Genomic DNA, 27,563 nt, shown 5'->3' with positions numbered 1-27,563 from the left:
AAAAAAAAAAATTAAAAAAAATGGTGGACATTATTATAAAAAACGCACATATTTAAAATGTCAAGCTCAAGGTACAGTGGCAGTACTCAGGGAATCTGTATCCATCCACCAAAACACACACAGTCATTACAGGGCAAATTGAAAAAAAAAATGTACGTTTTTGAGTGACAAAAATAAAGAAACACCACCATGAAAAAAAACCAACCTCTTCCAATTCTTTGAAGATCAAAAAAACACCAAAATCTGAGTTAGAGGATGTTCACATGGTTTAAAAACTATTTCTCTGCATCAGTGATGGGAAAAATGTCCTCAGTGGATACTCTGTGATGTAAAAGTTGAAAACTTTTTAACTAGCCTACATAATAAATCAACAGGCCCATTCAAACATCGTGTCCAAGGCCATTTAGCATAACAGATATTTATTGGTGGTATATAGTTAAACAGAAGTGTGGCATGAGTAAAAAGGCCGGAATATTCCAGTAAGTCACTTTTCCGTTACCACCAATATTCCAGTGGTTTTCGTTATGATTCAGTAATGATGTTGATATAAATAAGGAAAAAGTCTTTTACATGGTAGAACCTACAGAATCAGATCGAAAGGTGATATATCCCGAGGATGATGCCGAGGGTGTGCTTGCAAAACTGTTTGTGCTTCCTTTACTCTCAGCCTTGCTCAGATGCTTCTGTTGTACCCATTCAGCTCCAGCACCAGTCCCAGCACCACCTCCTGTCCTGGGCCTAAAGCCAGAGTGCCCTGGAGACTGTCGGCTGCACCCAGACGAGCCCATTTCCCCTTGCTGTTTCCCATCTCGCTGGCGCTCTCGACAGCCTTTCCCAGAACCACAAGCCCCAGGACTCTTCTTTCCCGCAGGTCTGTCTGGTTTGGGTGAACCCTCAGGTGAGTGGACCCTACTACTGCTTCTTTTGTGTTCTGACAACCGCCTGAGCACTTGAGGCTCACGCTCAAAGTCTGTGAGTGGAAAGTGGGGAAGGACTGTGTGCTGTTCATACACATTAGGGATAAGTGAGATGGTGGACGCACGTCTCGGGCTCTTTCTGGGGCTCGGCAGCGGCGTCTCGTCTATAAAGTTTATCACTTCGTCGCGGCTGAAACACCGCAGTTCATCCTCGTAATGCTCCCCGCCACAAACCACACGGGGCAGATGCCTGAGAGAGTGCATGCTATCCTCAGAGCGTCGCCGCTTGCGGTGAGGGTGATGGTGTCGGTGGTTCTCCTCGTGGTAGGAGACCAGGCTGCTCCTGCGCCTCTCGCGGCGCGGCAAGGTGGAGCTGTAATGGGCACTCACTATCATGTCCTCGGTGGAGCCCCATCTGTGCAGGTATGAGGGGATCCGCTCGCAGGTCCACATGTCGGTTTCGTCGTGGGAGTATCTTCTTGTAGGGGGCACCTGGATGCAAAACACAGATCAAATCTTTTAGCTATTTCAAAACTTTTACATGAATTTTAATTTTTAATAAATGCTGCACATTATATGAGATACATGTTGAGCACTAGTATAGCTCGACTACATTATCAAAGACCCAGAATAGTACATGTAGGATTATTCGACATCATCTGGTGGTTAATGTCATTGTAATAGTTCAGTGCAGTTTTAGAAGCGCTGATTTGCACTGAAGGCATTCAGCACCCAGAAAACAAAAGCCAACGTTTTTGTTTGTTTTTCTAGATCTGATTCTGTTGTTTTGCTTGTGTAAAATCCTACATGTAGCATATATCAGTTGTTTATTGAAGACCCTACGCATACAAGTTTAACCTTAATTTTAATCAGTCCCATAAGCCATGCATGACACACATCAACAAGATCATAACTCTTATAACTTATAGCTCTCATCTCCATTATTTGGAGAAGAAAACTGAAAACGCTGACATTTTCCTACATGTTATACTCACATTCCATTCAGTTCTGACAACTATGCAAGAGAGAGAGGGTTCGTCAAGGTGACGTCAAGAGCCTCAAGACTGAAATCAGCCTGCCCCCCTGCGGTGGCTTTTAGTAAATGCAGAGAAATTTAAAACAGCAGACGATACAGTAGCATTCAGGCAGAAGTGCTGTACAGCAGAGGGCAGCATAGGCATTAGAATGACTTAAGATGCAGGACAAAAAGAGACAGAGAGAGAGACAGAGGGAGAAAGTGAAAGAGAGACAAGCCAATAAAGCTGGAGGAGCTTTATTTTGCAATCAAACCGCTTGAGAGGCATCACAGCAACTCTCAGATGGGGGTGCTATTTGATAATGACTTTAAGAGGTTGGTGGATTCATGACTTATTTAGGCCTTAAGCCTTTCAGGGCAAATGGCAAAAAATGTGACGGAATCACACTTCAGCCAGTCGTCCTATAAATGAAATGTAGTTCTTACAGTCACAGAGATACAGCAAGGAATAAAACAGCTATAAAGTGCTTTGGTAATCTGAATCTATTATCAGGTGAAAACAAACATATGACACAAAAACTATGGATGGAGTAATGTTTGGTTTAATGATGTGATGGCTACTGTATACATCTCTGTTTCAATCTTTTTTGTAAAGTCAAATAGAATAGACATTGAACTCCACATGAGTGGTTGGTCTTTGAAGGGTCCATTATAGTGCTGGACAGCTGTCCAGTTGTTGTACCAACTTCAATGATTATTTTCAGTGCATGTAAATGTAGCAGTTTGGGCTACAGGCTGTGGAGCCCCCATCAAAGTAATACAAAGATGACACAGTGTCTTGAATCTTAGAAAAGTTTAATAAAGTGTAGGTTGCACCGGCTGATTTTAAAGTTAGGTTTTCTAACCACAGTCTTCCAGGCCAAGTCTAGCGAGTCACAATCTTTTCTATTTTAATTAATAATTTTAAATATTATTGATTTAATATCTCAAATTGACTCAGACTTTTTGGTGTTGTTGATTTGCCCTAGAAGGCTGCATGTTAGATCAAGCTTTGTTAATGTAGCTGAAAATGATCATTTCATTGTTCTGCATCTGACTGGGATGGATGCTGGATCCAATGGTGACCATGCATTTGGGCAGAACATGAGATAATGCTTATTGTGTCTTTCTGAAGCCTTGAAGGATTCCTGAAATGTAGAAGGTAAGTCCGTTACTAAACACTTACCCTCTTACAAAGTGAAAATGTAGTCACCTGCTTGCAGGACACATTGCTTGTTTAAAAAAAAAAAAAAAAAAAAAAAAAAAAGCGCATATAATGAACTGATGGGACTTCTGATGGTCATATTTACCAAACAATAGTCAGCCCGAGTTTGTTTTTGATTTCATGTGAGAAAAGGACAAAAATCTGGGAGATATAGCGTCACAAAATCTAATAATTTCAGTAAATTCAGTCAAGATGCTGTACAGGCCCACAAGGCCATTTCACCATGCACATTAACAATAAAAGGATTTCAACTGATCAAGTAAAAGAAATGAAGAAAATCAATAAAAAATATACCTGCAAATACTGCATTTTATCTTCCTGTTGTTCCCTCAATGGATACCCTTGCAGAACCCCCCTTTCTAAGGTTGAGAACTCATACTTGGCATTACGGTCTATCGTCACGATTTCAGGCGCCGAGCTATAGTCATATGGTCTGTCATATATTAAGTCGGCATGAATTCCTCCGTCTTGGCTGTTTTCTGCAAAGTGCAGAAAAGTACGAGCGTCAGCATTAGAGAGCAACGGACTCAATACACAAGACAGACAGACAGACAGACGAATAGATAAGAGAGACAAGTTCAACTGTTCTCCGATTTGTCGACTTTCCTACGTGTCTGCTCTGAAATATGAGCTTCAGATTCAAGAGAAAAGGCTTTCATTTCAGTGTTTGGTTCAAAATTTTGAAGTAATGCCAAACAGTTGAACAGGAACAATATCACGTGTTCTTAGTATCGAAATACCAATCTCCCAAGAATATTTTCCCAATTTCTACATTTGTGTTCATTAGATATATCAATTGGGATGGGTGTAAAATGCTTGAGGAAAATGCTTGCCAAAAGGATGAAAGATGAAAGTAGCTATGTGCACAAGCAGCTTAGCATGCATGTCAGTAGCTTTGGAATAACAGGAAACAATCCTTATACATACAACTGTGACGAGTTATACATGGCAAGCCCTCTGGAAAAAAAGCACAGAACTGGTAGTGTTAATTATCAAACAGAATAAGGAACTATCTAATGTTGTCTTATGGCTCCTGCTGGACAATGAGCAGTTCTGAGGGAGGGTGTCATAAGAGAGGATCAAAAGGTTTGGAGGGTTAAAAACAGGAGAGAAGGGATTCAGGTTGGGTTGAGTTTAAACAGTGCCAATAGTCCAAAAAAATAAAAAAAAATTAAAAAAAGACAGGTGGTTCAGTTTGCAATAACTGTAAATATCATGGACCTAGTTCATGAGCGCATGATTATCATGTGACCTAATTTTGAGACCAGATTTTGCTGATAGTGTCTGTGATTTCTTGGTGAACAGGTTAGCTTTCACCCCCCTTTGAAAATCTCCCTATAAAATGTCTAGTAAGTGATGTTTAATAAATATTTCTGCTGTTAAATCGCTATAATCTGACTCAAAGTGAAAATCAAAATAAAAAATTAAAATAAAAAATAAAACTAAATTAAAAAAAGAAAGAAAGAAAACAAAATAAATACAGTAAACAGATTTTGTTTTTCAATTTTTATGTACTTTTGAGTTATGATCTTGGCTGTATCCTTTTGTGACTTGAGGAAAATATGACCATCATAATGACATGAAAGTGGTTTTCAGCTTTACGGCAATTGCTCCGGTTTGACTCTGGACTCTAAGACATAAATGGGAAACCATTTATTTTAACATCCTCTCACCAGGGCATTCTGGAGGAAGACTGCCCAGTTTAAATCCAGAGCGGAAAAAAGACAAAAGTGCTGCAAGGTAAATATGTACTTTGCCCAGCCCTATTTCTTTCTTTTTTTTTAAAGAACACAGCAAACATTTTAGAAAAGTACACAGCATGTACAAAACACAGAAGATATACTGAATATTTAGAATTAAATTACACAGACACTTGTCCCTCCAGTTTCATCTCCTGACAACAAAGGTCACTTGATAGGTCACATGATAACAACTGACCACTGATTTCAGACCTCTGACTACAATAAAAAACAAAAACTAAGAATATTCACCCCAAGCCAATTCTAATTAAATCTAAGAAACATGTACCAATAGCCCAAACCACGATGACTAAGCAGATGTTAACTAATCTGCAAATTGTTTTCTAGAATGAGATGTTAAAATTGTCCATCTAAACTGTTAAAAGCAACAATAACAGTAGCCTAAAGCTAGTAGACAGTAGACAATTTATTAAATTATTATCACAGATCTCTCCTTTTAAATGCCTTACACGCAGGCCTGATGATTTTAGGATGTAGTTACAGGTATTATCTGCATCAGTGAATAACATCATTTTATTAAAAGATTTCCTTTGGATTACAACATTTGTGAGTTGTAACTTTACAAAAGGGATGCATAGACATTAAAGTCTGTAAAAAGGCAGAGATTACACCACACTGTATCTCGGGGAGCAGAAGATGACATCACTATCAAGCATTACACCATAGAGAAAATAGTTTTTGACTCTGTTCCCTTGCTGCAAAATTGCTTCTCTCTCTGTCAAGAGACAGCCCAGAAGCCAATACAAATGAACCTCTACTCTGAGAGTGATGCTTTACCTTTCACTGTCAAAGGAGATTTTGTGAACAGATCAAGTGTAGTTTAAAGTTAATGTTTATCAATTTAAAACATCATAATCACATCCCATTTTTATCTTTAAAGTCCACCCTTTCAGTTTGGGCATGCCTTCACAGAGCACTTAAAATCTACTCTTAATGCTCAAACTAATCCACATGTATGTCCTAAGAAATACCAATCAATATTCACATCATGGGGTGAAGAGGAAGGAAAAAGGAGGCAGGAGAGGAGGGAGATGCTTAACAGTAGCTTACCCTCATCCACATCGTCGTTGGACATGATGGCGACACATTTCTCCCACACCATGCGGATGTCGGCCCGATAGCGGTCGCATGCCCAGAGGAACATTGGCAGCAGGATGGACTGGGCAATGGAGCACCACAGCACACACAAAACCATCCAGTTATAGGAGCGGTCAAACTTCAGGCTAGCAAAGCTCACCACCTGCCCAGGGTCAATAAAAAATATATATTTTTAAAATCTGTTATAATGAAGAGTGACGATTTAGACTTAGAAAGTTTCCCCAGTTTTGTTTTTTCAATATATTTTTTTTTGATTTTATAATTGAGCAGTATACAACAATCACCTTCAAAAGAACACAATAGAAGTTGGACGGCAAGTCAACAAGGTGGTAATACAGCATACATAAATGTTAAGACAGAGTATATTTCACTTAAGTTTATCCATCAGGCTAATGACTGGTTGCCAAATCTTATAAAACACACTCTCTCGGTTAGACAAGGTAAACCTGATTTTCTCCAGATGGAGTACATTTCCAAATTCTCTCAACCACATTTCGAAGGTAGGAGGTTTATCAGACTTCCAGCAGAGAAGTATCAGCTTTCTAGCCACAAGTGTGGTCATTGACACACTTGTGGCTAGAAACACAACAGTCCTTCGTCTCTGTCTTGTCCCTTGCCCATCCCGGTTCCCCAGTTTTGTTTAAATCCACTCAGCGATGCACAAGATATGGACTGGATGGATAAATCAGTCAACAGTAAACCAGTTAATATTTACTCAGACTGTAGCAAGGTAAACATACTGAGTTAAGCATCAAATGTTTATGGCAGCACTGCTTTCCAGGCTTAAGAGTTTACTGATAATAGATCTTATGAACACAACAGAAAGAACATCAGGTATCTTTTACAGGATCACCACACAGTACTTCCTGGTTTAAATAAGCAAAGTGAGCGGGAACAGATACATCTCTTAGACATTTACATTGGTGGCAGTTTGTTCTTAATCTCAGCGTAAACCAGTAAATGTACCTGTTTACAGACTTTAAACGGTCACCCCCCTTGGGAACATATACTCCTGCTAGTGTATTTATGGTATCAGATAATCTAAGTTAAAATAATTTGAAACAGATGCAAACAGTCCAAAAGTAAAAGGAAGAAAAAACCCTCCTGTGAGAAGCATTTCAGTCCAGATTTTCCAGTGCCAGATGAAAAAAACCTGCAGCCAAGTTCCTACTAAACATTATCTTCCAGATCCACTCCCATATGTTAGAAAATCGTATTATGTACCCTTCATCATCAGTTCAATAAGCAGCCTATGTATGGCTATCATAGCCAGTATTTACAAGGCAAACAGTATGGCCTTTGTCTGTCACTACCATTACTTCAATAAGTGATTAAAGCAATAAATAATAATAATAATAATAATAATAATAATAATAATAATAATAATAAAGGTACATTTGACAATATTTCAAAGTATTTCTTTTGCAGTGACAAATTTTCAAAGTGGCTAACTACAATATACAAAGGAAGCTTGAAGAAACTAGAAGAATCAACTGATTTAATGCAACACTTTTGCAGTTGCAATAGTCCAATGTATGTTTACATCATGAATAACCTCCAGTATCAACAATTATCACCGGACTCCATGAAGTCCTGGGAAAAATGAAGTACTCCCTTTAATGTTTCCATAGGGATGTGCAGCCATGTACAGCTAATAAAACCTAGTTAACTGATCAACAGCAAGTGTGACCACCCCTATAAAAAGCAAAAGTTTCCAGTTTGCTGGACCGGAGCATACAGGTGTTTCTAAGCACAATGCAACAATCTTCCTAGGATTGTTTGTCCCAGCAAATGTCAGAGAATGCAATGTTCAGAAAAACTTCAAGACCCAGAGCTACATCTCAGAGTCTGCAGGCTTCAGTTAGCATGTTAAATGTTAAAGTTTAAGTCATTATCTCAGTCATCGGGCCACAACAGTGATTACAGTAAAGCTTCTTTCAGCTGCTCCCCTTGTCATAAGGGTTGGCACAACAGGAAGTTCCGCATGTTTGAATTGGCAGAGTTTTATGCCAGGCGCCCTTTCTGACACAACCAGAAAGGTGATTTACATCTCCGGCTGGAACTGAACCCACGGCCTTTCACTTGTCAAGTGAATATGAAAACCCCAGTGGTTATTGCAAACTTAAAATTATCTCAGGTTTAACCTCCTTCGATCATGCCTTGTGCTCAAATACCAACCATTTATCCCTGTTGCTAAGAGACTTGATAAAGTTGTAAAGCCTTAACCTGATATTGCCTTTGTTTGCCTACTGAGACAATAAAACACACTGAAGTTAAACAGTTTTTTCTCCACTTTACCACCCCACGAGTGATGCACTAATAAACATTTCCCATGTTGTGACTTTAAACTGTAGGATGAATCTTTTTCAAGGGGTACTGATGTAGTTTTTATGAATATTTGAGGATTTTAGATTTAAAGCTAAGAATATAGAACTTCATCTTCCTTAAGTTAAAGAATAGCTTCTTACAGTTTTTACCCAGAACTTTTTACACTTTGATATAAAAACCCTGGAAGTTATGAAGCACGTGTTTTCACATACTGTATATCTGCCCCTGGAAAATTCATGTATTTAGTCTGTTCACATAAATTAGTTTTTATATTTAACAGTAGTGATTCTATTCTGCTCTGATAATTTGTTCCTCTGTATCATACTTTGTAAGACCATACAGTTCACAATAAATATACGTACTCATTTGTATCTGTTAGAGGTTTCTATGCATTTAAATAGCTCATTACACCCAGCCATAAAGATGGCTAGCAGGCCTACTGTTGTTTGGTTTACTACATCTGAAATGTGATCTTTCCTCAGCACCCCACCTTTTGTTTTGCACACATGTAAAGTAGTAACACAATACATTGCTATAAGTGTGTACAGTTGTCTTTTTTAATAATAATAATAATAATAATAATATTTTCTAGCTAATAAAGCAAAAGGTGTTTTATATACCCTGCAACATCTTAATTCAGAAGTGTAATATTGTGAAACCTTATGGGTAAAACCATGACATACACCAAACACTACAGAGCCATTACACAAAAATAGTGGCAAAGAAAATTTAATTACACTTCATAATTCACAAATTCATAAACAATTTCCGAGGATCTTTTTCTGAATACATAACATATTTATTAGACCCCCACCCAACCTAAGGTTTATGCCCACACACATAGGAAGCAGAATTATTGTTTTAAACTCAAATTTAAGAGCACATTAAAAGCTAAGAGCTGAATTTTATTTGAAAATAGCAAAAATATATTGAAGAGACTTGTCATAAAATAGCCAAAAAATAAAGATTACTATTGAAAGCATCTTTTGCAATGATGATATTCTGTAATTTTTAAAGTGTTCTTTAGGCTTTATGAAAGTCTTTCAAGTGTTTTCTTCAGAAATTGGCTGCTTTTTCACTCGGTTTTTTTCATTCTAGTCCTTGTACCTGATCATTTTAAGAACAGTATCCTGAGTCCTTAAGTCCTTAAGAAATAAGAAAATCCAGCAGATTGACATATATCTAACCCTTCAGCTCATCCATCTACAGTTCACTGAAGCCTCATCAGAAACAGACTCAATCGAAAGTTCATTGTCAAGATGCCATTTTAAAAGAAGGGAAAACAGGGAGAAAAGGTGAAAAGATGGAATCAGAGGCAATGGGCCTTACAAGCTAATGATGTGTGATGATTTCAAATTTGAAAGTTTTTGGTTCAAATCATCATCAACATGCACAAAGGAGGTCAGGAGAGAGTTACAATGTCGTCTACAGCCATCTGTAAAATGTGTGCATGTGTGCCTTTCATCAGGAAAGGCACACATGCACACACACTGAACCAGTGGGCTCCACTATATGTATGGTTTAAAACCATTTAGAATATTTAATATCAACTTCTACTATAACCCAGGTGGCCAAACATGAACAAAAAATACTTGTTCCAAAATAAAAAACTGTCCAAGTTCATTTGCCCTACTGAAAATGCTCTATTAAGTTGGCTCTCTTTACAGAAGACAATCTGGTTGTTTGGCTGCATCACAAACAATAAGCCTTGAGCTTTCTGCAGGCTCTTAAGTTTATATAGAAAACCAGCGAGCTAACTTGTTAAAAAAAAAAATACACGAGAACCTGAGGGTGGAATTTACAAACCAAATGGCGACTTAGAGAAAAACAACTCACGCTTTCACTCCCTGATGTGAAGGCATGCCATCTTGGCAGAAGGAAGTCGCTCTGTTTTTGAAGTCCGTTTCCCCAAAAGACAACAGCATGATAATGATTTCAGTGCTTACCTGTTTTTCAGCCTTAGTTTGCCAACATGTTGTTCTTGTGACTGTTATCATCGCTTTTATTGTTAATTGTTTTGTTTTTTTATCTCTCCATTGGTGGGCTTACACTGTATAATATGTAAAAGAGATCAAACACAAATCTGTCCACATTTAACCTGACCTCCTTACAGCCTTGGAATGAATGAAATATTTTTATGTTTAACTTCAGATTACAGGTAACCTCATTGTCACATGTATCTCACATAACTTTATTAATGAAATCTTCACCTTCAAGTGGAAAAGAACAGTTAAATAAAAAAAGTATGCCATTAGTGTGGCATCAGTGTCTTAGTGTGTGTAGCTGTTTTCTTAGAGGTGGTTTTCTTAGAGGCTACACCATTTCAAAAACAAGCATGGAAACTTTTCTCAAAGAAACGGTGCAAAAAACATTAACAGGGAGAGTCAAAGGCTAGAACTTTCTTATACTTCAAAGTATCACAATTCATAATTATGACAGAAGCAGTTTAATCTTAGTATACGTGTATAAACCTGTATTCAATATGAATCAACAGTGAGTTAATGAATAGAGGTGCACTGCAAAATGTCCTCTCCAATTGGCTATAATTGTCTTTGATTATGATTTGATTTAATTGTGATTGTACAGTGCATCAACAGAACATTATTATTATATTATCACGTACATTTTCCTGTTACAATGCTTTTATAATCAAGCAAGAAGAAGAGTGAACTCACCAGTATGGGGAAGCCAGTCAGGAAGTCATAGATGAAGACAATACCACTGATCAGGTAGGTGATTTGCAGCGACGTCTTAAGCGGTTCTGATCCATCGATGGATGACCTGCGTTTTCCCTGAGCATCCTCCACCACTATGGTGGGAACATTAAACTTGTTCTTGTCAGCGTTGTGACCTGCCTGAATCGAGAAGGTCTGAAAGAGAGCGATGCCGATGCAGATCACACCCATGGTCACACTGCCACCGATTAGGAGCAGAAAGCAGACTCCGAAGCCCAGGCCAATCTCTGTCACAATGAACCGGCAGTCAGAGGTGTAGAAGCGGTCGATCGTGTCATGCCAACCCACTGCTGGAAGTGTGGACAGGATGAAGGAGACCATCCAGATACCCATCACTGTGTGTACTGCCTGCTTCTTTGTGTTACTTAGCCTGGAAAGAGAACAACAGATTTTTGCAGGAAATCAAGTGAAATACCCATTGGCTTTGATTTGTGTGTCGTTCATTAGAGTGTAAAATCTGTGGATCCTAACTTATCTGATCTTTAAAATCACTATGCTCAGATCCCTAAAACCAAAAATATATACAAGTACACACTATAAAGGAGTTTCTAACAAAGAGAAGTAACAAAAAATGGATTTGCATTTTATCTTTTTTTAAGAAAAAGGAAATCGTCTTTAATCACAGTCATTTGATCCTTATTAGATTCTGAACAAAATAACCTCAATCACTCTAATGCATTTCAAAGGCAGTCTTTACCTGGATAAACATTATAGTTATCAGCATGCTATAGTCCTGCATTTACAGTTCCAAAGAGCAAAAGCGTGACACATTGATTGCTACCAAGATATTACCCATCCTATCTTTACAAACCTGCACTGACAAAATATATCTAAATAGAAGTCTATCTTACCAATCTTTGCTGGTTTTCTGTTTAAGAAAGCATACTGAACTATTTTTCTAACTTACATTATGTCTTTTCTTTACTGGAATTATAGAATAGGACACTCAATCCTTCTCACTTAAAACAAATTTTAAAATACAGTTGTGCGGATTTCTGCACAGAATTTTATTTATTCATTCATTCATTCATGCATTTTAACTGTCTGTGTAGCTCTGTAATTACATATCTACGTTACTTGGTGCAGATACCACTATGCTACTGTGTTCACCCTCGTCACATACTTCAAACTAAAGCAGAGTGTTGATTCACTGAAGAGTTGATGAAAATTGTAACTAAAATGACTGTGCAGCTATAAAAGAAGAACAACGCAGCCCATTCCGCATTACACTTTGTTTCACAGAAAAATGTGTAGGCTGGTTTTAATATTGACTTGTGTCTTTGCTCGGTTTGTTAACAACAGCTGAACTTCATTCAACCATGGCCTGCAATGACTTTCTTCACAGAAAAAGATTAGACAAGCAATTGGTACATCAACAGCAGATCCAGGATATGTACTGTGTCCACCAAAAAACTGTTTAAACACCTTAAAACAGTTTCACCCTATTAACAGCAAAGACCTGGAGGACATCTTAGGTCAACTGAACTCCTCCTCTTGCTGTTTAGATGTCCTGCCAACACGTTTTTTCAAAAAGGTCTCAAAGACTTTAGAGTCAGACCTGTTACAGATCGTCAACTTTTCTTTAATGTCAGGTGTGTTTCTGGAACCACTAAAAACTGCTGTAATAAAACCTATACTGAAAAAGGACAATCTTGACAAGACACAAATGAACAACTACAGGCCGATCTCAAATCTCCCATTTTTAAGTAAGATCATTGAAAAAGCAGTTTCTCAACAGCTCAATTACTTCTTAAAACAGAATAACTGCTATGATGCCTTCAAGTCAGGTTTTAGACAGAACCACAGCACTGAAACTGCTCTGACCAAAGTGTTTAATGACATATGTCTGAATACAGACAGTGGAAAAATGTCAGTCTTAGTTTTACTGGATCTCAGTGCAGCATTTGATACAGTTGACCACAACAGATTACTCAAACGACTGGAGAACTGGGCAGGTCTTTCAGGAACTGTACTAAACTGGTTCAAAACATACGTAGAAAACAGGAAATACTTTGTATCAATAGGTAACTTCACATCTGAGCAGACAAGTATCACATGTGGAGTTCCCCAAGGTTCCATCTTGGGACCCCCTCTGTTTAACATTTACATGCTCCCACTGGCACAGATTATAAAGAACAACAAAATAAACTACCACAGCTATGCAGATGACACAAAAATATATATCACAATGTCACCAGGAGACCAAGGCCCTGTACAGGCTCTTGGTAAATGCATTGAGGAAATTAATGACTGGTTGTGCCACAATTTTCTCCAGCTAAACAAAAACAAAACTGAGGTAATAGTCTTTGGCGCATTCATCTTTAGTAGGCTTGATTACTGTAACAGCATCTTTACAGGTCTACCTAAAAAATCAGTCAGACAACTACAGCTCATTCAGAACTCTGCTGCTCGAGTCCTCACTAAGACCGAAAAAGTGGACCACATCAGTCCAGCTCTGAGGTCTTTACACTGGCTGCCTGTCCGTCAGAGGAGAGACTTTAAAGTTCTGATGCTGGTCTATAAAGCTCTGAATGGTTTAGGACCAAAATACATCAGTGACCTCCTGACCCATTATGAACCTTCCAGATCCCTCAGGTCATCTGGATCCGGTCTTTTATCAGTTCCCAGAGTCAGAACCAGACACGGAGAAGCTGCATTCAGCTTTTATGCTCCTTATATCTGGAACAAACTCCCAGAAAGCCTCAGATCAGCTGAAACACTCAGTTTATTTAAATCCAGGTTGAAGACTCACCTGTTCTCAGCTGCATTTGAATAAAGCACCAAATCCACACTTTTAAGCTTAAACTTCAAAACTTACATTTTAACTACTGATTTTATCTGTTTTGATTTTACATACTGTTTTGTTTGTTTGTTTGTTATTTAGTTTGTTTGTTTGTTTGCTTGTTTTAATCAATTTTAAATCATGCTTTTTATTTGTTTTTGTTTCTAATGTCTCTGTAAAGCACTGTGAATCACCTTGTTGTTGAATTGTGCTATACAAATAAACTTGCCTTGCCTTGCCTAACAAGTACAGTGTGGTCTACTCTGACTGTACTAAAGTAACTTATGAAGCAATATTGCAATATTATAAGTACATGGAGGATTTCAGTCTCCTTCTCACAATCATTACACATCAGAGACACACTATACAATATTGGCAAACAGTGCACCTACAGTAATTGCGATCTGTCCTCAACAATTCAAACAAAATGATTCAAATAGAACACTGATAACGAGGTCTGTGTTTGACTTTTTTTTCATGGTGAGGAAATCTGACCAGTATTACAAGTAAAACAGACCCAACCATGGAAAAATACTGTAAAATGGCAGATATGAAGCTGGGATACATAAGCTGATAAAAACATCAACCCACATAGGCACAGCTTAGATAAACTGAAGATGAATGTGGAAGGAAATCGATTATTTGTTGATGGTAAAAGATTGCCTTTGATATCCCTCGGTCTATTTATCATGTAGGTCCATTTTAACACAAAGAGATTTCTGTTTCCTCTCACCTCCAAGTAATTGTTACAGTCGAGCAATTTGCTGAATGTGTTTGTGACCTCTGGCGATGTGGCACTTTTCAAGGTTTGCAGAAACTACACACATACATCTAAAAATATATCAAGCAGTGACTGGCGTTCTCATTTCCCAAACATGACGAAAGAGTACGCTAAGCTGCCAAAACATTTGGATAGATTACTGTATTCAAGGATTACTGAGTTGTTCCAGACATAAGCAAAAATATACACACACACACAAATATAGGTGTGTGTGTCATACATAAAAATATCCTTTTCAGTTCCTAGAACATGTAAGTATAGACTATTTTATGCCTCTATTGTGTAACAAAGTACAGTTAATATGGTTCTACTGGTTCATTTGTGTGGTAAAAGATGCTTTAATTCATTAAGCGTCAGCTCTTTTAGCGTAGGAAGCCAAATATACCTCCCGATGAGAACCAAAATGCATATCACCAATTCCCTTCTCCATTTCCAGAGAAATGGGGCACACTGGCTAGAATGGATAGCTTTACATAAAAAGATTGGCAAAATAAAATGGAAAACATTTGAAAGTAGTAAAGTATAAGCCTACATACACTGACGCAATAAGAGTACTACAATAGCCTGCAGTAGCAGTAGTACTGCAGTAGCCTCCATCTTTGCACTATGGCTTCATTCAAAGACAAGTAGGTCTTGTTGTCACAATGAGTAATAATGCTAGCCTTTCCTGATTGTGCCTGGGGTACATGGGGACAGTTACATCACCAAGCTGCATAAATCTATTACCAGACTGAGAGCATTGTGAGCGGAAAAAACCCTCCTAAGAGATAGTGAACGCAGGGTGATGAGCACAGCTGCCTAAGTACAAGGTTGGAATTCATAATTCAGGCCTTCAGTGTATGTTAATGTCAGAGTAAAGGCAGCCATGCTAGCTCAGCAGGGCAAATGTGGAGCGAATTAAATGAAAGATGAACAGCAATTATACGGTGCATCACCTGAGCTATCACTCCACTATACTGTTGTTAAAGGTGACTTGAACAGAAGAAGACAAGCTGCTGAGTGGAAAGTGTTCCCAGACAGGAGACCAGAGAGACTACAGTCAGATGAGTGAGGGAGCAGACGAGGGAGATATAAGCATCTGTGTAAAGCTTGATATCACTGTGTGGGCATCGGCCAATACTGGCAGCTGCAGAAGCAATATAGATAGCAAGATTGGGCTTAGATTTAAAAGGAAGTTTGCATATCTTATTTGAATGTCTGCTTATCTGCAAAATTGGCCAAGTTGAAAACATGTTTAGTATCTGCAGGCTTGATGCCACAGGACGTAATCGCTCGTAGATTTTCAGCAGGAGAGAAAGAGTGATGCAGCAGAAGACTGATGTTCACCACATGCACCACATTTTAGTTGGTATGTGTTCTGCAGATGCGACAGCTGATTTTATAGGTTCTCTGGCTGTTTTCCTACAGTATTTGCTCTCAAAATGCACTCGACTGCAAATGATTATGCTGCACCTGATGGGCAGAGCTTAGAGCTCTGAATGTAACAGCTAAATTGCAACAAAGCCAAGGCCTCTGAGCTATGCTTCAAATTTTCTTAAGATGCACCAATTACAAACCTTCACATTAACCATTTAAACAGTCAATATGGTCTGCTGTGCAACTCATTATCATGATAAATTACAATCTTATCTTAGAACAAATCAAGAGGTGCTTCTTAATAATCATTAGCATGTGTCAGTTCAGAGCAGCACTGGTACATATCAGAAGAGATACAGCATCCAAATCTCATATTAAAGGAAAGGGAACCTTTCCTTAGAACATCTGATTATGTGTGAACAGCAGATTTCTTGGAAGTCTTACAGGACCAAAATGGTGTTGTTAGTGTGAGGTGAACCTGATCTTTATTATTCGGTGTTACTTAGTATTATCACATGTTATGAGGAGCCAAATGAAGGTGAAAGCTAGAGCTGGCAGATGCTCAGTCTAGAAGGTTTCACATGGTGTTACCCCAAATAGCTGCAACCAGCAGATGTGTTGGCAGGGGACAGTCTTTGCATGATGAAGAGCATCACACTCAAAATCAAAGGTAAATAAGGTGATGGGCCACAAAAATTGAAATCTGTCTATATCCTATGTGAGAAGTTGTCAAAGGAAGAGGCCCAAAAAAAACCTGAACCTTAACTATAGAATTTTTCAAGGATTGAGTGTGAGCCTTGCAGGAGATTAACATCTAAAAGTGCCTTAAAACACATTTATGTTTTCTGTGCTAAAGATCACACTGCATTTATTTATGTTATTTTACTTTTAAAAACACACATAATACTGTATCCACTATACTGACATTTCTGTGATTGAATATTCAAGTGAACCTAAAGATTTGGTTCCCCCTAAACTACAAAACAAAGTATTATTTCTTACTTTGGTCTATTTTTATCTGGAGATAAAACTAGACAACAGCTTATAAAGCAGCCATTTCTTCAATAGAAAGTTCTTCCAGTAATTCTCCAAAGGTTGATTTTGTTCATCTGGACCTAGCGTTTTGTGGGAGAAACATTTCGTCACTCATCCAAGTGACTTCTTCAGTCTCAGCTGACTGCAGGTTTCCCCAATCTTATAAACAGTGCATTTGCATAATGACTGAAACCAGCCCACTGAAGGAACAATGGGCTGGGAGGTCAGTTCCTTAATCTTAATTATGCAAATTCTCATGACCATTGATCAACAACCACTCAAGGCCCACTGATCAAAGCCCACTGAGCAATGGCCATGAGTACCATTCACAGAGAGTTGGGGAATGGCTGCAATCACAACATTGTAAGATGGCGAAAGATGTACCCTTAGGCCCCCTCCTCGATTCAGAGATGGTCTTTCCCTTTTAACATAAATGTCCTCTTTGACTCTGCGCTCAAACCAGCGTTCCTCCCTGTCCAGGATGTGTACATCCTCATCATTGAAAGAGTGTCCACTGGCCTATAGGTGTAAATAGACTGTAGAGTCCTGGCCTGACGAGGTAGCTCTTCTGTGTTGTGCCATCCGCTTCACCAGAGGTTGTTTGGTTTCCCCAATGTATAAATCCTGGCAATCCTCCTGGCACTTAACAGCGTACACTATATTACTCTGTTTGTGTCAGGAGATCTGATCCTTGGGGTGGACCAAGTTTTGGCGCAGCTTCTTTTGGGGTTTAAAAGCCACAGAGTGTGTTTAGAAAAAATGCGTCTCAACTGCTCCGATACTCGGATACTTACTGGATACTTCCAGTAATGACTGTTCAGAGTGAGGAATGAAATGTACTGGATTGGAAAAACATCAGAAGCAGATGTGTATAAACCATAGCAAATAAATATTGAAATATATAAAGTGTAATACCTTGCTTGAAACTGAAATTTGGATGAAATGGACATTTAAAATTTAGGCAACCTGAATAAAGATTATAATTAGGGTCAGTCATAAACAACAAAATCAGTTGTCTTACCTGTAGTTTACAGGCCAGCGAACCATCCACATGCGGTGATAGGAGAGTGAGGTGACCGAGAAGCAGGTGACCAGTGTGAGAGTATAGAAGGTAGACACAAACACTTTGCACAGACCCTCATTCCACTCGTAGTTGGAGTGCTGACGCCGCAGTGTTATGACACAGTACATGGTAATGGGGATGGCCATGTTGAGGATATGTGTGCCCGCCAAGGTGCAGATGAGAAACTCCAGCGGCTTCCACTTCTTCTGCTTGGCACTGACACTAAGGATACTCCAAGTGTTGGCAAGGATGGACACGCCCGAACAGACCAGCCAAGCCAGCGTGTTGGCGTTGATGACATCATCCTTCATGGTGGTTAAATCATCCACCATGTTGTAACGAGGCAGGGTGGAGCCTGGGGGGCCGCAAGGAACTGTTGGCAAGAGCAGGTACACACAAGGAGAAGGAGGAGGTGGTAATGGGCAGGAGGGGATGCAGGGTATCAAGCAGAGCAGGCATCCTATCTGGGTGGGTGTGCACTCTCCATGGGTCGGGCACAGTGGGGAAAGGACATGACTGTGGTGCAACGCAGTGTGATGTTAGAGGAGGAGGATGGCAGAGCGGGGCCAGTTCCCTTACAGTCCTAAAGCTGAAGAAACGGGGTGAGAAACGACAGAAGCAAAGTGGTCAGAGGGAGTAACAATTTTAAGAAATTACACTGGTCAATCTAGTTCTAAATAATCCTTGACCAGACATAATCCCTTATCAGTGAATTAATGGGGTTATTTTAATCACAACAGATTAACTCTATGTGTTAAGCCTGAAAATTTTCCATCTAATGAGGTTAAGAGAGAACAGTAATTAGTAAACAGGTCTTATTTTAAGAAGTCCAGTTGACACATGCATGAAGCTGCAGTCATGCAATCCACACATCTGTACTGGTGACAGATATTCAGGGATATTATAGAAACACTTGTGACATCTGTAAAAACAAGGATCAAGTTATATAACAACAATGAGCAATGAGCAAATAAAGTACTAACAAAAAAATCAAACATTAAAATATTGAGATAAATATCAATACCACAGAAGTGCACACTTAGGGACCCACGCATTTACTTGACTTTCTTGTATAATTAACAAAGTAGACTAATCAGTAACTTTGACAATCAGCTATTTGTTAAGTCGTTAATTAAGAAAAACAGCTGCTGCTTGCAGCTCATTAATTGTGAAAATTTACTGTCCTTTTTTTTACATTCATTTTTTTTTCCTGAATGAGTAATTCATCCGAGGTTCTATTAAAGTTGAGATGGGAATTTATCTTTCTTTGACCAATTTACGAACTTATATATATAATTAAGGCAACAGAGGCATCATCCTAGTTACATCCTGAGAGGGTTTTGTTTTTCTTGGAGATGCTGATTCAACTGTAAATCGTGAGGCAACACTTTATAATTGTGTGTATTGTTTTGTGGGGTTTTTTCCTGCGACAATTTAGACAGTAGACCACTTTCAAAAGGACAAAAAACATAATGTAATTATATGTTATCTTTTATATGCAGTTTTTGAAAGAACACGAGAAATAGTTTGCAACAGTTTGTTCCTTTTTGTAAAGGTCATTTCCAGCATAATACACAGAGAGAATCACCAGCAGATGAGAGCTCTTTGTTCCTACACTCTCCAGTGAAAAATGTCTGGCACAGCTGGAGAGTGTTGTCACATCTATGCCCTGTCTTTTGGCTTGTCCAAACACTGATATGCTGTAGGCAAGACTCTCGGAGGGGACACTTGAAATGACAAGTATAGCATCATCATAACCCTGTTCTCTTTGGTGTGGCATGAAACAACGTAACCAAAAAAAATAGTATAACATCAACACCTAAAATACTGGACACAGTTCCTAAAATGCATTGATGCCTCGTGCATGGAAAGAAGAGAATTTCCTTGTTGATCACATCACCCCTCCCGTCCCGCTCCTCCATTGTGTGTCAACCCAAGCCCTTTTGTTAAATGTTTATACAGTGCATCTGCTGAACAGGAAATCAGATTTTATTGGTATATTCACTCATCTCTTCAAGTTCACCAGCTGCAGAGGAACAGAACAGAAAAGCACAGCCAAAATGAAGACTGAATCCAGAATCAGCATACTCACTGACATACTGGGTACCTGCTATCAACAGTGGCTCCATCCATTATTATTTTTCATTGCAGTGATGCTTTTCCTGCTTTCACAGGTAAAAACATCTCAGTGATAATGTCAGAACAAATGAGCGCAGTGTGGAGCTTCTATAGATTCTTCAGTAGTGCTAAATCTTTCACATTATGGAAACTCATTATTGAGAAATGTAATGAAATAGATTTAGCTTAGACAGTCTGGGAAGCAATAAGAGTATTGACTCCGCTTTTGGGGGCAATGGCCAACCAACCAATATTTGGTTGGTTTATATACAATTCAAAACTTTGTGGTCTCTTTTAACAAATGTCTGAAAGGCCATACTGCATTTCAGCAAATGAAGTCCCTCTTTTTCTTCACTGTCCACCTGCATCCAAACAAATATGAACGGTCAATAAAAGACTAGAAAATGATTACCAGGCATGCAGATATCTCTTTATTGAGATTGAGGTTGAGGTGACATTGTCATATTTTGTGTCAATCATAAATTCAGCCTTTAGTACTTATATTTCTATATATAACTGTGCTACACAAGAAGAAGAACTCAAGGGGACATGACAACCGATGGAGCTGCATATTTGGCAAAGATTTTTAAGCCGGATATGCTTCCTGATGCAACCCTCCACACTTTATCCACACTTGGGAGAGCTGTAAACTACCTAGGAGCACACTAACTTACAAACACCCGAGGTTGGGAATAACTAATGTGCTATACCAAATATATTTAAAAGGACATTTGTGACTGCATTAGATAATTTTGTAAATGTAAAATGTATAAGACATTTTACTGGTTGCTGACAACTAGCTAGGTAACATTAGCATGTATAGAATTTGTTAAACAAAATCACAATGTCTATCCAACCTTAACCAACGTGTTTAGTTATCTAAACTATGCACATTACAGTCTCACATTTGCATTAACTCCAAAATAGCTCAGAAATGCAATGCTTATTAAAGTGATTCAGGCAGCAAACACGCCATCTAAGTCTGCAACTGGATAAAAATGTTGCATAACATGTCATTTCTACTGTATAAGTTTGATAAATCATCACAAGCCAGTTTTTTTTTTAACGCATTCTGAAATAACTTGCATTGCATGAGTCATATTCGAGCTCTTGAAATGATCACATCATATAGATGACTCAGCTCCCCTTTTTGTGATTCGGAAGTCAAAATGTATTCTTCAGTTTTTAATGGTTTGACTCATTACTGATAAGAAGCACAATTAACAGACTTGATTTTAAAAGTCACAGCTGATGAACAGCTGATCGTTTAACATGAAGAGTTTAAAAGACTTCATTATACCCTGCTTTTATTTGTCAAATAATCAATCTATGATTATATCATCTTGTGTTTGTCATAATTTTGTACGTATCGGTTTAGTAAGAGAGAGAACAATTGTATAAAGAAAAAAACCCAATTTCAGTCACAGTTAAAGAACTGACTTTTCTGAGTCATAGACATACAAACATCTAAAAGTGTGTTCCATAATAAAGATAACTTGTGTTTCACCTCAGGCAAAAAAAAAAGAATGATTCTTTTTAAACTATTTCTTTTTCTGTTTATCTAGTTGCATTTGTAATTTTCAAGTGTAAGATGAGAGCAGTGCCCATGAACCTGGAGCCCTTCTGCTTGGATGACTCACAAGACTCAAGAGGAACAGCAGCTTTCCATTTAATACAAGAAATTGTGTTAAGCTCTAACATGTTTATACCAGGGTCTTTACAGCCAAGTCCAATTTTTTTTTTTTTTTTTTTACCTCTGGGAGCAGCTGAAGGTCATACGGATATTATTTAAAAAAAACAAAAAAAAAAACAGATTATATATTTTTTTATGTAAACTTGAATTCCCCTTTTGTACCATGACAATGTAAAAACCCAACTTCAAAACTGTTATTCTAACTTAAGTGAGCAAATGTTTTAGAAGAAACTGAAGTACCCCAAAATATAAAATTTAATAACAGGTATTAAAGGCAGCTGAAAATGTTAAGTACAGAAAAATTCAGATAGCAGTTTTCCCATGTAGCAAGGTAAACCCACAGCCAGAGTAAGCCAACTATACAGTATGACATGACACCTCAAATTCAAAGGTTTCACTTTAACTGCTGTATTTTTATAAGTGGTCAGAAACTTGTAAATAACTCATGATAACTCATGAAAGAATAAAGTTACGTTGAAACCAAGCACACCATTGCTTTTCTTGTGACATTACCAATAAGTTTGATGTGTCACATGGCCCTCTTCCTATTGAAAAAACAAAAGTTGTATCCTGAAACCTTGGTCTCAGTATTGAGCTTGTGTAGCACCATGTATAAGTTTGTGTATGCATGTTATGGTTATTAAAGGAGTATTAGAGGTATAGCAGGAACAGCAGTGGTAGCAGTAGTAGTATTTGTAGCACTGGTTTTATCCAAATGCTTGACTGACAAGCTTCCTAACCACAGTGCAACGATCAGCTCGATCAACCACAGTCCCTCAGGCCTCAAAGCCAAATTAGTCTCAGTGTACACAAGAGAAATCAGCACTAGAAATTACATACACATGACGCAAAGACTTTCTCTCTCTAATACCAAGATACTTGATGAGTTGTTAAAATGAGTGTCTAGTTCACCATAGCACTAAAACAATAAAGATCAGAAAATATAAAAATATATCCTGTATTTTAATAATTAATTTACAGTCTTGTTTTTCCATTATGCAATGCAAGGTTTTATAGGGTAATCATAATTACAGTATGACAGTAACTGTAAATGTGCCCTGGTCATGTTCTTAAATCCCTCTCTGCAGTGCCTTCTACACCTGTAGCCCATATTATGAATTTTTATCCAGATGAATATAAACAGCAGAGGAAAACACACGGGTGAGCTCTCAAAAAATAAATAAATAAATAAATAACACGACCACAGGTGGTAAATATTTTCCATCTTGTTTAACTGAGTTTGAGCACCAGTGATCACTGATGTTAACACAGGGTCTGCCTTTCTCACCCCACTGGAGTCTTGTGTTCTCTCACAGTGGAAAAATCTCTCTAGGGGTAGAAATCGCAGAGTAACCCACAATATGATATAACACTATCATGATACAATATGTTGCTCAAACCAACAACAATTTGAGGATATCACAATTTTGGAAACAGAATACTGTATATACACGACAGAGTTCTGAAGGTGTGCTGTTCTTTATTAAATCTTGTGTCGTCTGTAATTGTAAATACTACTTGCTTATTCAACAAGGATGAAAAACAGCAAAGGGAGCCACTGGCTGTCACATCTTCATGTACAGCCAATACCCTTTAACAGTTTTCAGGCAAATGTGAAGAATCACTTCACTGTCCCACAAAGAATCACCACCTCAGTGTGTTACACTGACACCCTCAATGTGATGTTCTTACCTAATTTCCCATCAATCTGCTATTAATGGTGGCATTAAAAACAAGTTAGCTTCAATCCTCATTGATGGGTATGGTACCTTTGAGTATCTTCCAAGTGATGTCGTTTCCAATATTGTGTTAACTGACCAACTAACCGATCCGAAATCTCATTCATTATAACATGCATGTTTGAGCCAAGATTTTACACCAGATGTCCTACCTGACACAATCCTCCCCATTTACCCGGGCTTGGGACCATCACTTGGAGTACAGTGGCTTCCCTCCTGCCTCACCCATGCAAACTGGTGAGATAACCTTTAGTGCTACAATATACAGTGGGGCAAAAAAGTATTTAGTCAGCCACCGATTGTGCAAGTTCCCCCACCTAAAATGATGACAGAGGTCAGTAATTTGCACCAGAGGTACACTTCAACTGTGAGAGACAGAATGTGAAAAAAAAAAAATCCATGAATCCACATGGTAGGATTTGTAAAGAATTTATTCGTAAATCAGCGTGGAAAATAAGTATTTGGTCAATAACAAAAATACAACTCAATACTTTGTTATTGCCAACAAAGGTTATGTTACAGAGGTCAAACGTTTACTATAGGTCTTCACCAGGTTTGCACACACAGTAGCTGGTATTTTGGCCCATTCCTCCATGCAGATCTTCTCGAGAGCAGTGATGTTTTGGGGCTGTCGCCGAGCAACACGAACTTTCAACTCCCGCCACAGATTTTCTATGGGGTTGAGGTCTGGAGACTGGCTAGGCCACTCCAGGACTTTCAAATGCTTCATACGGAGCCACTCCTTTGTTGCCCGGGCGGTGTTTTTTGGATCATTGTCATGTTGGAAGACCCAGCCTCGTTTCCTCTTCAAAGTTCTCACTGATGGAAGGAGGTTTTGGCTCAAAATCTCACGATACATGGCCCCATTCATTCTGTCCTTAACACGGTCAGTCGTCCTGTCCCCTTGGCAGAAAAACAGCCCCATAGCATGAGGTTTCCACCCCCATGCTTCACAGTAGGTATGGTGTTCTTGGGATGCAACTCAGTATTCTTCTTCCTCCAAACACGACGAGTTGAGTTTATACCAAAAAGTTCTACTTTGGTTTCATCTGACCACATGACATTCTCCCAATCCTCTGCTGTATCATCCATGTGCTCTCTGGCAAACTTCAGACGGGCCTGGACATGCACTGGCTTCAGCAGCGGAACACGTCTGGCACTGCGGGATTTGATTCCCTGCCGTTGTAGTGTGTTACTGATGGTGACCTTTGTTACTTTGGTCCCAGCTCTCTGCAGGTCATTCACCAGGTCTCCCCGTGTGGTTCTGGGATCTTTGCTCACCGTTCTCATGATCATTTTGACCCCACGCGATTGAGATCTTGCGTGGAGCCCCAGATCGAGGGAGATTATCAGTGGTCTTGTATGTCTTCCATTTTCTGATGATTGCTCCCACAGTTGATTTTTTTCACACCAAGCTGCTTGCCTATTGTAGATTCACTCTTCCCAGTCTGGTGCAGGTCTACAATACTTTTCCTGGTGTCCTTCGAAAGCTCTTTGCTCTTGGCCATGGCGGAGTTTGGAGTCTGACTGTTTGAGGCTGTGGACAGGTGTCTTTTATACAGATGATGAGTTCAAACAGGTGCCATTCATACAGGTAACGAGTGGGGGACAGAAAAGCTTCTTACAGAAGACGTTACAGGTCTGTGAGAGCCAGAGATTTTCCTTGTTTGAGGTGACCAAATACTTATTTTCCACCCTAATTTACGAATAAATTCTTTACAAATCCTACCATGTGAATTCATCGATTTTTTTTTCACATTCTGTCTCTCACAGTTGAAGTGTACCTCTGGTGCAAATTACTGACATCTGTCATCATTTTAAGTGGGGGAACTTGCACAATCGGTGGCTGACTAAATACTTTTTTGCCCCACTGTATATATAGGCAATAAAGTAACAAAAAACAGTTAAATATGCAAACTGCTTAAATATGTTAGTATTTAGAGTTATTAGTTAGAAGATATGACTATCTAGCTTAGAAATGTTGAATAATACACAAGATCCTGCCCATTTTACTTTACGGCGCAGAGACGTGGACAATGCTCAAACACGACCTGAGCAAACTCGAAGTTTTCCAAATGCGTTGCGTTAGATGCATTCTCAGCGTTTTCCTTCGCGACCGTCATTCGAATGACACCATCCTCACCAGCTGCGGCAGCCAACCGACGATCGGCGACCTAATCCAGCGCCGCCGACTCCGTTGGTTTGGCCACATTTGTCGAATGGACCCGAGCCGCTACCCCCATGGCCTACTCTGGTTGACCCGCCCCACCGATTGGAGGGTGCATCGAAATGCACCAAAGAAGACATGGATGAAACAAATCCAGTATGATTTGAAGGCCCTTCGACTTGACCTCGAGCAGGCAAGAACCATCGCCTTAGATCGAAAAGCGTGGAAGATAATCGTTGGTCAAGCAAGAGAACCTGCGGCACCTACAGCAGCGTACTGATTGCGCGGCAGACCACCGCCGCTGGTCGCCCGCTAAGGACAAGAAGAAGAATACACAAGATAATTAAATCTGCATCCTTATTGAGAAAATGGAGAAATATTAGCCAGACTGAATAAATGCTAATAGTGTACACATATTATGCACTATAGTGCTTCCTACCACGATATTATGTGTATATTTGAATATATATTACACATTTATTACCACAGTTTCTCTGTCAAAGACATTCATAGAAATACTTTGTGGTGGTCTTGTGAAACTGCTGTATGAAGAACAGTGCTTTTCTTCTGCTGGATGACTAACTTATCACTTTACACATGAGTCATATTCTGGACTACTAAAAAGAAGGACCAAACACTTTTTTTTTTTTTATTCTTCATCTGAAACTATAATCAGCTGAGATACAGAGAGAAGAGGAGACAAGGTTGCCCAGACACATTTTGGCAGACATTAAGATAGATTTATCTGTTAAAACAAAGGCCAGAATAGATGACAGTGTGTCTAAATGAGATCAGACGAGTAATTACATCGAAAACTGTTCCAAGGAACACGATGATTTTCAAGGATGCATCTAACCATGCTCATCAGCACAATGTCAGTGTGTGTGCGGTGCAAACTGAGAGCTGCAATGCATGTGTGATGCTGACCCATATCTCTTAGCTTCACATAAACCAGGGAGTGGGCCACTTTTAAAAGCTCCCTGCTGACAGGTGTGATGCATGGGGTCCTACTGCCGGACCAGCCATTCATCCCTGGAGCTGTGAGAGAGGAAAACATTTTGCTCTGTTAGACAGTACTGCTCTACCCAGTGCACTGCTACCTTCACGATTTAATATTACATCAATGATGCTTACAGATTTCAGCTCCTTTACGTTGAAATTAAAGTCAGCAGGAATGCTTTTCCTGCAGTAGGCTATGCAGCATCATACACAACAAACTGCAATGTATTGTGCATTCAGAAAACTTTCTATTAGAACCAGCATGAACATTTTGGGGGGCAATTTGAGTTACAATAGCTTCTCTGTTGGATTGGACCACATGGGCCAGCCTTTGCTCCCCATATGCGTCAATGAGCCTTGGCCTTTTATGATCATGTCACTGGTTCACCACTGTTCCTTCCTTGGACGACTTTTGATAGATACTGACCACTGCAGACTGGAAACACCACAAATGAACAGCAGTTTTGGAGATGCTCTGTCCCAGTCAACACAATCTGACCCTTGTCAAACTCACTAAAATCTTGTCCATAACAGCAACTTATAACATACTGTATCACTTGATTGTATGTTTAGGTGCCACGATGAAGAGATAAGTGTTTTTCACTTTATTTGTCAGTCGTCATAATGTTATGCTTTATAAAGACACATTAATTTCCATTAATGCATTTATGCATTATAAATGAATAAACCTACCTAAATTATGGTAGATAACTATCTACACTACTCTCATATCATTCCAAAATATGATTTAT

The 27,563-nt window shown here is 38.9% G+C and overlaps 1 protein-coding gene across 2 annotated transcripts; it reads right to left on the bottom strand.

Moving 5' to 3' along the window:
• Positions 1-156: 156 nt before the first annotated feature.
• gpr153 (G protein-coupled receptor 153) lies at positions 157-18,631 on the bottom strand. Of its 2 annotated transcripts, XM_026153132.1 has the most exons (6): positions 18,054-18,490; positions 11,019-11,448; positions 5,968-6,157; positions 4,085-4,114; positions 1,913-1,932; positions 157-1,409 (listed from the first exon to the last, which is right to left on the bottom strand). In XM_026153132.1, exons 1-6 carry the CDS (start codon positions 18,425-18,427, stop codon positions 567-569), a joined length of 1,887 nt encoding a protein of 628 aa, XP_026008917.1. In that variant the 5' UTR covers positions 18,428-18,490; the 3' UTR covers positions 157-566. The 2 variants fall into 2 exon arrangements, with proteins under 2 accessions (XP_026008917.1, XP_026008918.1); XM_026153133.1 differs by lacking the exons at positions 1,913-1,932; positions 4,085-4,114 and adding an exon at positions 3,452-3,636 and having other exon boundaries at positions 18,054-18,631.
• Positions 18,632-27,563: the final 8,932 nt, after the last annotated feature.

This window comes from Astatotilapia calliptera, chromosome 20 (assembly GCF_900246225.1).
Source record: "Astatotilapia calliptera chromosome 20, fAstCal1.2, whole genome shotgun sequence".
Taxonomy (NCBI): domain Eukaryota; kingdom Metazoa; phylum Chordata; class Actinopteri; order Cichliformes; family Cichlidae; genus Astatotilapia; species Astatotilapia calliptera.
The sequence above is the reverse complement of the archived record's forward strand: the minus strand, read 5'-3'. Positions and strand labels throughout refer to the sequence as shown.